This window comes from Ostrinia furnacalis, unplaced genomic scaffold (assembly GCF_004193835.3).
Source record: "Ostrinia furnacalis isolate ACB-3 unplaced genomic scaffold, ASM419383v2 OfSCF0710, whole genome shotgun sequence".
NCBI lineage: Eukaryota > Metazoa > Arthropoda > Insecta > Lepidoptera > Crambidae > Ostrinia > Ostrinia furnacalis.
In genome coordinates this window covers 1,854,067-1,869,951 of record NW_021130949.1, presented here as the reverse complement: position 1 = coordinate 1,869,951, position 15,885 = coordinate 1,854,067, and the positions used below count along the sequence as shown (strand labels likewise).

Genomic DNA, 15,885 nt, shown 5'->3' with positions numbered 1-15,885 from the left:
TAGTTCTCTATCCTCGCGAAAAATCACTTTATTGGTGTATTACAATCGATTATTGAAGTTATTGTAAGCTAAAACTTCTTGCTCTATTTTGGAAATAATTAATTTCGGTCAACTAACCAAACTACTGCAACAGCGCTTGATCGCTTATAAATAATGTGGAAGTCGTTCTAAAGTAAGGTGTACGGATGTAGTACGGTTAAGTTTAACATAACGAGTGTTATTTAATGCCAAAATCGAGAAATCTTATGGGTAGTAAGTATACATCGATGATATTTTGTAAGTAAATAATTCCAAACAAAACTCTTTTTTTCTCTTAACTCCAGGGATAGATTTCAGTGCGCTCCGGTTTACAAATTAGTATTGGCCTGAGGAACAAAATGCACTATAGTTTCATTCTGGGCAGCACTTGGTCCAACTTCCATACATGGATTGGCACTGTCCTTTAGAGATAAATGTAACATTATTATATTTCATAGTTTATTGTATTTTTATATGATGTATGTACGGTTTGACTAATATCTGCCTTTAATAAGTCCACGCAATAAGTATTTCAAGAAGAAACACATTTGAAATATTGTCAATATTTTTTGATTCAGTATTGAAATATGTACCTACTTATACAAAAAGTAACTCATCTGATTATTATCTATTGAACTAAATACTATTTCAAAATTAATAAAATTGAGAACAAGATAGAATATAATTTCCTAAAGAACCTTCCAAGTTGCAAATAAGAATTCACATTATTCCACCAAAATGATGAAACAGAATCTTACTGGCTCCCAGGCCCAACTATTTACTATTTCATCATAAATATTTGGTCTATTCTCAAATGCTAATATTTCCTTTACAATACTTATTTGATAACTTAGCACAACAATATAAAAAGGCAAATCAAACAACCAAAAATCTAAAAAGACCTATTTTTATACTATAATTGAGAAAAAATAATGGCAACTACTTTACAAAATTTTAACTAAAATTTTGAAACAAAACTATTTTCGGAAGACATTATTATAAATTTTGCAAAGAAATGTGATAATTAAAGGCAAAGTGAATGCGGTCCAACAATGTGAGTGTAAGAATTCATCAGTAAGAAATATTTTTTGCATAGTTTTGAAAGAAAACTAGTTAAAGGGCTGGAAAAACTCAAGTTTCTCAGTCCAATTAAAAAAATACGTATGTCATGATAAATGATGTAAGTAACATACCTATCATTAAAATAGTGCTGTCATCGTATCTTTAAATGATTTGAGTTACATTAATAACATGTTCAACGAAATATAAAGAATAACTTAACCCATCGATATAACTGGCTCCTTATAGAATTTAAACAATAGTTAGCTGTGTAACAGCCAAATCTTTTAACTAATAAGTGCTATCTCTAATCTTCTGATATAGAGATAGCACCAAGTCGTTTATTTCACTAAATGATTTACACAAACAGATCTTTCTAAAAATAGGTCCATTGATAGTTCGTTTTCTAAAATAACATGTACTTAGGTAACGGTTTAGGTAAAAACATAATGATGATTAACAACGCTTGTAAAGATTGTAGGTCATTTTAGAAAACATCAGGCAGCTGCCGTTAATAAAAGTATTTTTTATTCTGTCTGACTTATTAAATCGTACAATTATTACTTTTTTTAAAGATATTTTTGCTACTAAGTAAAATTGAATTAAACGAGCGATGCCGTATTTTATCTCGACTTTTATCATGGTAATACTATGTTCTCAAATTACTAAAAGATTTCATAGGTATACAGTTTATCGTTCGTTCGTTCGTTTCAGCCGAAAAGACGTCCACTGCTGGACAAAGGCCTCCCCCAAGGATTTCCACAAAGACCGGTCCTGCGCCGCTTGCATCCAGGTACTTCCCGCGACCTTCACCAGATCGTCGGTCCACCTAGTGGGAGGCCTGCCCACGCTACGTCTTCCAGCTCGTGGTCGCCACTCAAGAACTTTCCTGCCCCATACAGTTAATATTATTGTCTATTTTTATAAATATACCTAGATCTGACTAAATAAAATATGATTTCTATCAATGTTGCGCCTCTTGGATAGTAGTTTCGTAGGCCTCTTTAGTCTCTAATGTAAAACTATTATATATCCGTGCTACGGTTGTAGTAAATTAATGTTAATTTTAACATTAAAATATTTTTGCATTTGTCACAATATACAAACAACCTTCTAACGCTGTACAATAGCTTTAAATAAATTAATAAATTGGCACTTAACAGTTTTGTAGGTTTTTTATTTGATTGTGATTAACTTTGTGTCCTTCCGTGGTTCCGTACTACGTAAGCCATCTCCGGGCACACCAACACCGCCAAGACAACTAGGAGTCGGAGTGGTCGCCATGGCCGAAATCGGTTGGATGGATCATCATCAACATCACTACTATGTAAGTAATCTTATACGACCAATATGTCACGTATGTGTATACAGGGTGTTAGGTAAATGGGTATATGAGCCGACACTAGCCCATGTTAACATAGGCTTATAAATGGTATGGTGAAGTCAGAAATTTGATATCATCATTTTAATTTTTTATATTTTCATACAAAATAAATTTTATAAAATCCGATTTGTATGAAAATTAAAATAACTAAAATGAAGATATCAATTTTGTGACTTCACCATACCATTTATATGCCCATGTTAACATGGGCTAGTGTCGGTTCATATACCCATTTACCTAACACCCTGTATAAGTCAAGTCAAGTCAAACAGAAAGAAACACAGAAAATCAAGAGGCGAGAAGAAAAGTCCACATGGCGGTATCTCTGCAGACCATACGAAGCTCAGATCATCGGAGATACGAATAGACTGATGCTGTTCTGAAGCTGCTCACTGCTTTATAATCAAAAATGTTTTTTTTTATATAGACATCAGGCCTCCCTAATCCGGCTGAAAAACGTAGTGGTGACATAAAGCTAAACCCTCTATTTGTATCTAGTGTAGAGAGGGTCGTTTCTGTTCGTGGTAGTGGTCGCCTAACGATCGTCAAATAACCTGATGATGATGATGATGATGATGATCTTTTTATTTACCCTTCGTTTTAAAATAAGAACAGCCATGTTCATGTATAAAGAGTATATTTTATTTCAATCAGAAATACAGATATTTTATATTAAACAGGTAGATAATAACATTTCGTTGATGTTCTCGATGTTAAAAGTATACACAGACTATAACTATGACAAGAATTAGTACAAAACTAATAATAAAAAACAAATATTTACACTTGCCAACTTATAAATAGCAGATTAAAATAAAGGCTAAGATTAATAATACGATAAAATATATTATGGTAAGATACGGCTTTTTATAATTTAATCATGGCATAAAAATATTGAATGTGTTCTTCCCCTACAGTATGCAAGCATAAAAATACATTATGTATCAAATATTTTTTACTTCAGTCCTACAAAGTTTAGTTTCACTTCACTTCAAAGTTCACTGAGAAAGCTCAAAAAAGTTATGTGTATAAGTATTATGTATTGATTTGTCTTTATAATAACTGAATAAACATAAACAAAATATCTACCAATAATATCGTTCAAAGGAATAATATATTAAAGGGTTAAGAGTGTAACATAAATTTTATTCATGTTCCACACTAATGTAACGAATAGCACCAATTTACAATTATTTTTATGTCTTGACTATTGTAGGGTATTTTTGACTATTATTACACTATACACAAACTTATTTAGATATTTATGAAATGTAAATAAGTATCTGTATGTATACGTTCATATATTGTTAGTCTATACGTTACGATTTTGCATATTATGTTTAGGTATACATGGAATACATTATTTATGTAGATGTATCATTATTTTATTATATTAGGTTGAAAAGGAATGTAAAAGGCATTCTGAATTATAATTTAAATAATAATTTATTAGACCAATATAATCTTTAATGTAGTTCGTTATGAATTACAAAAATGTCCTTGCATTCGATTACAGATCTAAAAGTGATTTTTGTAAAAGATGGCACTCAAAACTACATCAAAGAAATTTTGAAACTCGTAGTGTACTTTAAGTACCAGCGCTACGTCATTGCAGCTAACTGCTGTAACAGCTACTGTCCCAGACTAGTACTAATTCTAACGAATTTATAAATAACTCAACAAAAAGATTAGACGCAGTCTCAGTCTCAATTTGTTTATTCCACTTACTCGAGGCAAGGTGTAGCGCGCCAACCCGAGCACCTTATTGACTAACGAAGTGAGGCTGTAGGTGCGATTTACTGGAGCGTTTGCCGCCTCTCTCGCATTTCGCCAAATTGAACATTGTTAGCAATCAACATTTTTTATCCTTCGGCAAACATTCGCAAACAAATGACTCTTGTTAGCCTGAGCGTTAACGAAATTCTGAAAGGTGTTCACGTGTCACCGGGCTAATTCGGCCGTGGGCGGGCGGAACAGTTCCGTGTAATTTCGGCAGTCGAAAAGCTGAATCAAACCTTCACGTTTGTCAGTTGTTTCTGATGAATAAGTTATGTGGTCTTTGGGTTTCGGAGCACGAGCGTGACGGGGCCGACGGGGAGTGACTTTAGGGCGGCCCAGGCCTGTGTTCTGGTGAACCCTTCCATGGATTGCCCGCCCGCCGAAAGCAACTCCGCACCTACCAGCACTCGACCACACTGGGCGGCGGCACCTCCTGAAATTCAATAAGTAAGTTTAAGAAAACATAAAAAAAAACAACTGAAGAATGGTTTTCGATTATGTATTTACTCGTATAACAAAGTCGTGCTATGTGCGAGATATTAATATTTAAACTAAATAAATTATTTTATTACCTATATCATCTCTTCGCAGGATTTAGGCAGCACAAAAAAGATACGACATTGAATGATGTTAATTATTCCAAGATTTCATTTAAAGACACAATAGATGAAAATTCCAGGTGCATTTTATTAGATCCTACCTAATATTCTTAGTAATTTAGAGGTAGAGTCTCCCTAGACCAGATAGGAATGTCATTTTGTAGATATTGCTTTTCCAATTTTGATGCTTTCTGCGTACCTACGTGTACTTTAGAGCGACTTAGAAACGATAGCTAGCATTTTCCATATCTAAGCATGATTCCATAAGTATCTGAGCATTGCTTCAGGTGAGACACGAGCCCCTGATATTCTCTTTCTTATACACAGCGAACAAATATTCTAATAACCATGTTTTAAATTAATGTTTTATAATAAATAAATAAATAAATCTTTGGACAATTTCACACAGCGCCAGCTAGCCCCAAAGTAAGCAACTTAATGCTTGTGTTATGGGTGCTAGCTTAACGGATATACTACTTATATACTTTTTTTTTGTAAATACATAAATATTATACATAGTCACACCCAGACCCGTCACAGAAATTAAAATTCACCATTTCAATTTCTGCCCGGCCGGGAATCGAACCCGGGACCTCTCGGCATAGTAGTCCGTTCTGAACCACTACACCAAACGGCCGACAAATAATAATAACCGAAAAGTTTCAAGAATATCAAGTTACCTATCAATTATATAGAAAATAAATCTCTCCATGATTTACCTAGAGCAATGACGACTTTTACATTTATCTTGTCTAAAGGACTGTTTCATCACTTCCTGTTATGATCCTGATAGCCTACTAGAAAGTTATCAGTCAGATATTTTGCAATTTACAAGTTTGTCTCAGATAGAGATTTCTCGCAAATAAAGCAAGCAATCAGCAAACTTTATTTGCAAAATAGCGTTGGACATTAGTTTTCATTGACATTTAGTAGGCAAAAGTACATTATGTGTACAAAGAGCACCACCAACACTGACGTAATATAGTATGCGTATCTACCTGCAAACAGTTTCTTGATCGTGAGCGGTCGGTCTCCATGCGGCGAGTCGCGGCCTCCATCGAGGCCGAAGCCCAGGCCTGCGCCTCCTCCGGCCTTTTCTAAGACCACGGACACCACTCCGGCGCTATCCTCAGCCTCCTCCTCTTGTCGGACCTTCGACTCCGCTAGAATAAGAATGTCAAATGATTATAAATTAATTATTATGACAATGACAATGTCATTTAGACTCCGCTCCAGGAGCACGACCCACTATAATGTTTGTCTAGTAGGTAAATAGTAGGTACGCCTGTAGTATATGGATGCCTAACTTGGTAGATACAGGTGAAAATATGTATAAGATAAATAAGTCGCACAATATAAGGTATTGTGTTGGTAAACTAAATGTGTAGAGTATACACAAAAATATAATAATATTTTAAGTAGGTACATAGCTTATAAATTGTATCAAGTAATCGACAAATGAAAGGTGCGTCAACGTGTTCTAAATGAAAAATGAAACTATACAGGGTGGAAACGTTAAGTGATCTCNTTATAAAATCTCAATAAGCATGGATAAAATTATTTTCAGATTATTTAAAGTTTGATAAATATAAATATTAATATGAATTACCATTTTCAGAGCCGCACCCTGTTCCTCTTGCGATTTCTTGAGTTTCGTTCTCTATTTCAATAACAACTTCTGTACGTTGTTCCTGAAAAATAACATCAAAAACATTAAAATCGCAGAACCGTCATACAATGTAATATTATCGGTATCTAAATAGCCATGAGTAGATTGTTATTATTATGAGATCATCTGTAACTAAATAACTGGACTGAAGACTGTGGTTAGACTATAACGTAACTTATAGGCATTAATTACCTTTAGTATAGTAACAGACTGGGCATGTGTTATTCCAGTCATAGCGAAGCCATTGATACTTCGCACTTTAGCTCCGCGCTTTAGTCCGGCCTTTGCTGCGATGCTATCAGCCAAAACTCTATGAACCTGTAATTTAATTTAAAGTATTGTTAGCATGTGTTATAAGACGTAATGTACCGAATGTATTTGATGAACAAATAAAAGACGGTTGAAACAGTGTCGTATTCATACAAATTGTGTTTGAAAGATTAAGCTGGACAGTTTGCTAAAAATAATGTAGTTAAAACATGATATGATTACAATCCATAAATAAGAAGTTAATGAGAATAAAATGTGTAAATACATAACAAATGACAATGTACACAAATAAACTAGTTATTCATGGCTAACAATAATTATGCTTAATTATCAGTCAAGAAGACGTCATGTCGTTTAGGCTATAACAAACCGACACTGTGACAGAATGTTTTGCAATTCACTATAAGGTAATAAAAGATATGTATATCTTACTTAATTACATGTTAACTATTAAAATATGTACGTACCGTAACGTCCTTAGCTTCACAATCTATTCCACCAGCTAAAATAAGACCAACGCCAGTACCGGCGCCACGCTTTAGTCGTATCGTATGAGTCTGTATCTTAATATCTTCTGCTGGGCCGTCGATTTTGTCAACAGCAATGACATCGCTCTTTTTGTTTACATGTACTTTTGTATCCTGCGGTAATATAACCGGTTTTTCAACATCATTTTGTTTATTTTGTATCGGAGTGTCAATAATTGCAGTCTTTTTAATCGTTTCTTGCTTCGTTTTTGTCATACTCTGCTTAATTATGGGCTCATTATTAATTTTATCTGCTGACTTAGTAACCTTACTGTTAAAGTTGTCCAATCCTGCTTTTTTGATTTCCTTTATAATTTTCTCCGATATAACTTTAGGCCCATCTTCTATTTTCGGTGCTTCTGAATTAATCTCGTTTGGTTTAGCTTTATTTGCTGAACTTGAATTCCGCTTTAGTCTCGTATTTTTAAAATCAGTCTTTCTTTGTCGAACACTGATATCACAATCACTATCAGAATCAGATTCGGCTATTATTTTGTTACGTCGTCTATTTTCGCCTTTATTAGATACGGCACTCACTGATGACGTGAGCGTAGAAAGGCGATCAGAGACTTTATCGGTCGGACTTGGAGACCTGTCGTACGACTCGTGTGAGAATTTAGTTTCAATAACAGGAGATTTGAGCTTCGCGTCTCTACCACTTCGACATTTTGCTGAAGCTAGAATATTTCTCCTATTTATTGTATCGATATTATACGTTTTTGAAACTTTTCTCTTATCTGAGTCAGCAACAGAACTTTCAAGGGAACTGCAACTAGCTTGGGAGCCGGAAGTCGCTGCTGATCCTGCTGATGAGCTTAGTGATACATTCGTATCAGATGATACAGATCGACAGACTTTTCGCTTCATATATTCCTCACAACTCTTCTCAACTACCGAAGACTTAGTGGGAGCGTCAGTTTTGATAAGTGAATAAGGCGTGTAATGTGATATTCTTGGAGAGAGACGTGAACTATCAGATTCAATGGTGTCAAGATTATGCATGGGTGATGATGCTGATGATCTGTAGCTAGACTGTGTTGAACTCATTGCAGAATCATTGTCACTATCTACAACATCAGTAGCTGTACATATTTTAATCTCAACATTTTTATAATCTCTCACATAATTCATTATATCTTTATATTCTTTTTTTGGCATATTACCAACATTTTGCAATGTAGTTTTTGAAGGTAACGTAGATGAACCTAACCTTACATGTTCACTGTTTACATCAAACGACGTTCTAAAAGGCTTTGCTACATATGAATGAGTATTCATTTTATTAATAAGGTCCACCTTATCATTAAATTTACGTTCTGGCGTAGATTCCTTTGATAGTGAGGATGGAGTATACACCTGTAAAGATTTTCGTTTAAACGCGGGTGAATACTTGGGCAGATTGTTTGGCAAAAGGTTTGCTTTCCATTTTATCTCATTTGCAGTTGCCGGTGTGTTGTTATTCGCTTTACTGTCTTGGTTGCTAATGTTAGTTTGATTAGGCTTAGCAAGGAATGACTTCGTAAAAGTATCTTGAACTTTAATTTCAGGTAAATCGATTATTGGAGTTTGTACTTCAGGTATCACTAAATCTTTTAGTTTTGACATGCATTTTTTCCTTTGCTCAATTAAGTACTCTAAATTCGATTTATGTACAGAAGTTTTTGCATTTGTATTATCATCACTTATGCTTCGTGCATGGTAAATTGGTTGTTTAAATGATGTATCTATACTCGATGGTAACGTAGTGGTACTCCCATAGAAGAAAGGTTTGCTTTCAACCTGATGAGATTTATTATTTCTTGTCATGTTGAAGGTGCTCGCTCCCGTGCTTTCAATGGCACCTAAGACTTCAGGTCTATCTACAGATATCTGCTTCTTATAAGATCGAGGTGTTTCATCCAAATTATCCTGTGACTTTGTAAGTCGTCGGTCTAAAGATGAAACTTCAGGATAGCTGCTTGTATAAGCGACTGTACTTTTTCTCACAGTGGAAAGTACTCGTGTGGGTAAGGTTCCACATTTATCCAAGCGTTCTGAAGAAGTGGCGCGTCCGTTTGAGAACATCGCAATTTTGTCCTTAACACTTGCTTCACTCCTTGCATCTTGGGATCTTGATGAATAAGAATAACGGGATCGTGTGCCAGTGGCAGTGGGCCACCCAGCTGTCAGGCGTGGCGGTAGACGCGTCGGAGGTTCAGGTATCTTCTCAACGGCATCTGATGGAGTTTCCACTCCATCGGGTGGCTGCCGCGGACACGAAGGTAATGGTGTTTCATCATTTGAGAGGCTTTTGTCTTCCGCATCACTTTTGTTGATACGATCTGAAACAAACAAACATTTAATGTCAACATCTTTCTAAATATACAAGCAATATTGAGAGCAACTAAATTACTATAATTCTCCAGGGTTACTTCTCGGGGCGCGGCTACCACGTTTGAGCTATTATCAGCACGCATGGTGTGTCTGCGCGATGTCTACAAAGTCAGCTGACGTCTGATTTTATAAAAGTAACCTTTTGTAAACTTTTTACCAGCAAAAACGTGATGTTTTACGTGATTTAAGAAATGATATCACACAGAATGACAAGTCACATCCCTGAAGTCATAATATTATGCGAAGGTTGTGTAGAGGTTTTCAACAAAGAGACTGAGATAAAATGAATCATGCATTTCGTGTCCTATTACATATGACCAATATGTACGTAATATTAGCTTAAACGATGCGTCATCTATTCCATCGAGGCATAGATACGCATTTAGCTCAATTAACGGATGATAAAATACAAACACCATAATTGAAAGTAGAAGTGATCATCCATCCGCTCTACACTACACTTTTTCACAATACTATGATTGAGATATTAATAAGTAGATATAACTAATTTGTCTAATAACCTTCCTTCTCTTCTTCTATCGGATGCAAACAACGGGAATGACGAATTTTCACAATACTGTATGATGTCGTGTCTAGCACTATTACATTTTGCGAATACATCACAATTTAAACAAAGGCTAAATGCTTACTTGGAGCAGTATTGAACACAACTGCTGTTTTTCCTAAAACTGCGTACATTATGTAGGTACCTATGTACGTAATCTTCAATAAGTTTATTCAGACATGGCACGCTTTATTTTATTTGCTCAGGTGTATCTGAAATTTAGCCTTACATGTGGCCGTGGACAGGCTACAGAATTTCCAACAAATGAACAGTTTTGTCATAAAAATTTAACTAACAAAGACATTGAATCGGTTTGATCAGTTGCACTCCAGAAACTGAACTTAACATTTTCCACTAACTTGAGGCATGTCAAGACTATTCAAAATAAAATATACAAATATTGAGTATTAATCCAATAACTTTAAAGCCATGTTATCACTGCAGGAAGCAAAGTAATGTAAATAGAAATTTCGCAACATCCGTTCCAATTTCAATCTTCTAATAGGTATGCAAATAAACGATTTATATTCGATGTACACGTAACGTAAAATTATTATTGTGTAAGCTGAAATAAATATCAGAGATCGGGGGTCTTGGGAATTCCAATTCATTCATTTATTGGTAAATCTTGTGGAAAATCTATTCTGAACGACTATTTAACCATAAAGCTACCTATTTATTCATCGAATAAAAATAAAAAGCTTCGGAAATTCTAAGGCCATGTGTTAAGTCTAAAACAGAGACAGTGGTGTTGCATACAAAAGTTAATAATGAAAGTAAAACACAAAAGAAAAATAATTAAACTTTTCAACATTTCGAGATTTCAATTGTAAGAAACATCCCGTAAAATTGTTCTACCTACACAATATTCAATTTTTAACCTAATGAGATANTGCATACAAAAGTTAATAATGAAAGTAAAACACAAAAGAAAAATAATTAAACTTTTCAACATTTCGAGATTTCAATTGTAAGAAACATCCCGTAAAATTGTTTTACCTACACAATATTCAATTTTAAACCTAATGAGATATAGGTAATTGTTATTTGTGATTTTTAACGAGTAGCTTCTACAAAAGCCAATAACTTTAACCATGTGCTTGGGAGATTTTCACATACCTAATCATGGTCAAGCATAGATCAAGCATAGAAAAGTTTTATAACGTTTACAAACCGTGAAGAGACATTGATCGCCTGGGCAACTTCCTCATCTCCAACATGATGAAAAATTACACACTGACTATCTATTTCATATCACAGCACTGTCATACGTTTTATCAAACCAGTTCTGGTTTCTGATCAATGAGAAAAAATATACTTTCATTGTACCATTAATAAAACTGTAACACAACGTAATCAACATCACAAGAACAAAAGGCAGTCCACTTTGTTAACCGGCAAGACGAATTCGGAGTTTCTCCCGGTTCGCGAAAAGAGGATCGAGTTAAGAATGCGGAACGTGTCCATTAACGACCGAAATAACAGTTATTTAACATAGGGCGGTGCGTGTGGTGTGCGCGTGCTTCGGTGGACGGCGGAGTAGCGAGCGGCGTGCGCGGAGCCGCCGCGGCGGGGCGCGATGCACTGAGTCGCGGTGGACTTGCAGAAATTTGCAGCGTCGCCGCCCTTGACGGGGGCGTTGCTCCGAGCCAGGGACGGACACCGAGCTGCGCACGCGACGCTCCCCCGCATCCCACCGCCCGCCGCGGCGCCCTCTCCTCACCCATTTCAAACGCCTGTTCGCCGAGCCTCAATTCTAACTCTACCACAGCTAGTCCACCAAGATGGTAGCTTACATTCAAAATCCAAAAATAACCCAAGAGAACTACCTTACAACACGCATACTTAACGATGGTACTCTAATTTCAATGCTGTGTGGTTAGGTTTAGTAAGCAGTCGATTGGTAAATCTTAGGTTATTTTTAGCTCAAAGGCGTCGGGGGCGGCGACCGTAAGCGCTCGCGCAGTGCAGACGGTGTGCGCACCACAGATGTCAGGGTCGTGGCGCCCGCCATGCTCATCGCGCCCTACTTCCGATGTAGAGAAAGCCACTTTTGTCCTCCCCAAGTTAAGATCCGGGATCTGTATGCGGAATTTCAGACGCGCTTTTCGAATTTTGCGATGAAGCAACAAGAAGCTTCGCGTAGTGCGGCGAGCTGCACGTAGGTAGATAGAGGAGTGACGTCGCCGCGGCCGCGGGAGGCTGGAATGTTGCCTGCGCCCTCCGCCGCCGCCCCTCGCAATCCGGACGCGGCCTTTAAACTGCCCCGACGTGTTTGCGGAGTTGTTTGCACATTTTTTTACATTCCCGTCCTTTTATTAAACTCTCATACAACAACGTCCATATATGCAACAAGAAAATACCGGTACGTAAGCTAGGCCACTGGAAACTTCTAAGACTGGATTTCATTTGTCTCGATCGATAGCCGTTCCTCAAAAGGAGTAGATAACAATATTCGTTTCGTGTCGTGAATTTGAAGTAATTTAATTTAATGAGTCTTAAATAAGATTGTTTTGTCTGAAGATGTGAATAAATTGACAACACCTTTTTGGGATCTTTTGAATAATCGATGGCTCGAATAGCCAAAGTATAAAATGGATAAGTGAATGAAAGTGCAATCGATTTCACTTTCAAAACTAAATTAACTTTCTCCAGTGACATGTCTTACGTAATATGAACAAGACAAGACAGTCATAACCACAACATTTGTATCTTGTAAAGGTCGTCGGGCAGCTTTTATTAATTCAAAACGTTTCAATGTTTTGTTACGTGATCATCTGCCGATTTCCGACCAAAACAACTTGTGAGAGCATTGTGCTCGAGACGACCTCTTGCCCAAAGAGTACCATCTTCTCAATTTTGTCTTATCCAAGTGGTATCGCAATAGTCGTGCCAGCCAAAGCTTAGCCAATTAAATAAGCCATTGTGAGTCTATTGTAATAAGTACCACTTTATTCGGTTGCAAATAAAATGTTTTCTTAGATTAGGTGGAACTGTTACAATTTTATTGAATATCAATTGTTATGGCTATGAGAACTCACAAAGTGGTACTCCAATACACACATCCCACATACTAGAAGTTCGTCTACCTCCTACTCGTAAGTAATAATAATACCTATCTGACGATTTTTACGCAAAATTGTTTGTTCAGTGCTAATAGAAAATGGGCATCTGTAAATCAGCCACCAGGTGACCCGCTTGCTGGTCTAGCTTTTTCTACAAAAACTCACACATACAATTATATTAGCATAGCGGAAACTGTGAAGATGGAATTTCTAATTACCATCTCCTGGGAAAGAACCTGAGTGAATGACCGGTTCATTCACGAACAGAAAATATTAAACGATTAAAATGTGAACGAGTTGTCGCCGCAATAATTATTAAACTTGAATCGTCATGAGCACAAGGACTCGTTTGTGCGACTTTTTATTGAGATGCTTTCGTAAAGTGAATGGTGTTTATCATCCCAAATCATATAGGTAATGCCATTGGAATTCCTGTGCAGGTATTCGCTCCCCCTGGAATCCGTCAAACGATTCAACCATTCCTGCCATCGCTTATGATAATCGACTTTATATGTACGACGGTTAGACCGCCCTACCTTGAACGTTTTAAAGGTTTTTGTTACATCCTTAAAGGAAATTCCAAGACTTGCAATTTTAAATGGCGACCAAATAAGTAAAAGACCATCAGCGCTTTTTGACAGCAACTCTCTACTTGATGCCGACGTTTTTGTGGTTTCCGTTTTCATAATTTAACATATACAGGGTGACTGGAACTGAAGCCGCCATAGCTAATATGTGTATAGAGGAGGTCATTTGCTAATTACTGAACCTTACTTTCTATGACTAAAGTTTTATAGTTTAGGAGATATGACAATTTTTATACTTTTTTCAGATATTTCCGAAATTTGACCTAAAAACTGCTTAAATTTTTTTCTCGCGTGATTTCAACAGTTTTTTTTTATTTGATAATAATATCGAATATGTCTTTATTCAAATAAAATAAACTTCTGATCCAGATAATGATTGAATAGCTAGTTACGAGCCGCCAAAGTCTAACAAAAGTACAAACCACGATAAAAATTTCTACTTCGAAAACGATTTAAAAAAAAATTGATGGTGATAATGGATTGCCAATAATCTTAAAAATATCTCTAGCTTCTCTTCTTTCTAATGACATATTACACGTTGTAATTAGATATTGAAAGAAGAACGGTCACGTCCCATACAAAAAAAACCCAGACCCGACAGAAACGAGACATACCTCAGTTTTTTTGTCATGTCTTAATTAGTTAAATTATATATTTTTTATATTCGAAATCAATGTATAACACCAAAATATTACCCTTTGTTTTTGTTCAGGCGCTATACAAAAACTAATACAAAATGCCTATTTATCACCAAAATTGGTAAATGTATGTACCTTAATGTCTATTACAGCTGCTATGGAATGTATCTGTTACTGTCAAAGCTCGAACTACGGTTAATCTTAAGATTTAAGTGTAAGTCTTAGGATTTACCGACATGAGTTGGTAAATGTAAGTATTTCTGAAAATACGACGATTTTTTCGAGCTTTTACCGTTCGAATTCAGTATATGCTAGGTTTTACCTCTGTCAGCTGGTAGATGTTGGTTTTAGGAATAAAACAATGAGTAATTCTTAATGGGGAATTATAGCACGATCGACTAAAAAATAACTTAGCGACTGATGATGGCATACCTACTTACTGTTTTAATAACTTGAGCGGTATGAATTTGAGTAAGCGAAAAATTAACTTAATGACGAATATTGATTAATATAATCAAATGCAGAACGAGCTTACAAAAAGTGGGTTATGTTTAATCCATTTTAGATATTAAAATTCTGTCCGTGCGACTACATTACTAAGTGAGCGACTAGAAATACAAAGAGGGCAACTTCAATATTAAGATAGATTCGATTTTTTTCAATGGAAGTAATTTCTGATGATGAGATGCGCTGAGCACGTTATGACATGTTTTGTTTTTCAAAATTTCATCATCATCATCAACAGCCCTTTACAGTCCACTGCTGGACTATGAGCCTCCTCCACTATAGTGGAGGGTTTTGCCATAATCTCCACGCTTGGCAGGCGGGTTGGAGATCGCAGTTTAAAATATTGATGTTTTTCAGAGAGCGCTGCTGCCCATTCTCTGTTTGATGTGTAGTCCCTAAGTCGCCTCTTACGACACCCGCGGGAAGAGTAGGGGTTGGTGACAAATGCCGTTAGCCGTGTGGTGACGGCAGAGTAGAATACATTTTCAAAATTTACCGTGCCATTAATGTAAATCCTAAGATTTACCAACGAAATGGTGGTAAGAGTTCGAATCGCAAACCTTTTGGGACATTTACCATTAGACATTGGTAGATCTTAGGTTTTACTGGAATATCTTAGGATTTACTGCAATTCGAGCTTTTACAGTAACATATCTAAGTGACCTGGAGATACAGCCGGTTTATACAGGGTTGTTATACACATGGAACGATAAGTGTTCTCACTCGATTACTTCTAAACTATACAAGATATCGAAAAACTAGTTACTGATTCTGAAAGTGCTTCACGAGCTCTTTCAAATGGTACCAATAATAGGTTATAGATTATGGAAGCTGGTAACATTGAA

General features: G+C 36.1%; 1 protein-coding gene across 1 annotated transcript in view; it reads right to left on the bottom strand.

Annotated features, from left to right (window-relative positions):
* Window positions 1-3,481: 3,481 nt before the first annotated feature.
* Window positions 3,482-15,885, bottom strand: part of bbg (PDZ domain-containing protein big bang) — a 39,844-nt gene continuing 27,440 nt past the window's right edge. Inside the window, exons 4-8 of the mRNA XM_028300236.1 lie at window positions 7,246-9,626; window positions 6,701-6,826; window positions 6,449-6,530; window positions 5,838-6,002; window positions 3,482-4,673 (exon numbers count right to left, since the gene is read on the bottom strand). Of these exons, the coding sequence (XP_028156037.1) occupies window positions 4,510-4,673; window positions 5,838-6,002; window positions 6,449-6,530; window positions 6,701-6,826; window positions 7,246-9,626 (2,918 nt within the window). The 3' untranslated portion in view covers window positions 3,482-4,509. The remainder of the gene's footprint in view (window positions 4,674-5,837; window positions 6,003-6,448; window positions 6,531-6,700; window positions 6,827-7,245; window positions 9,627-15,885) is intronic.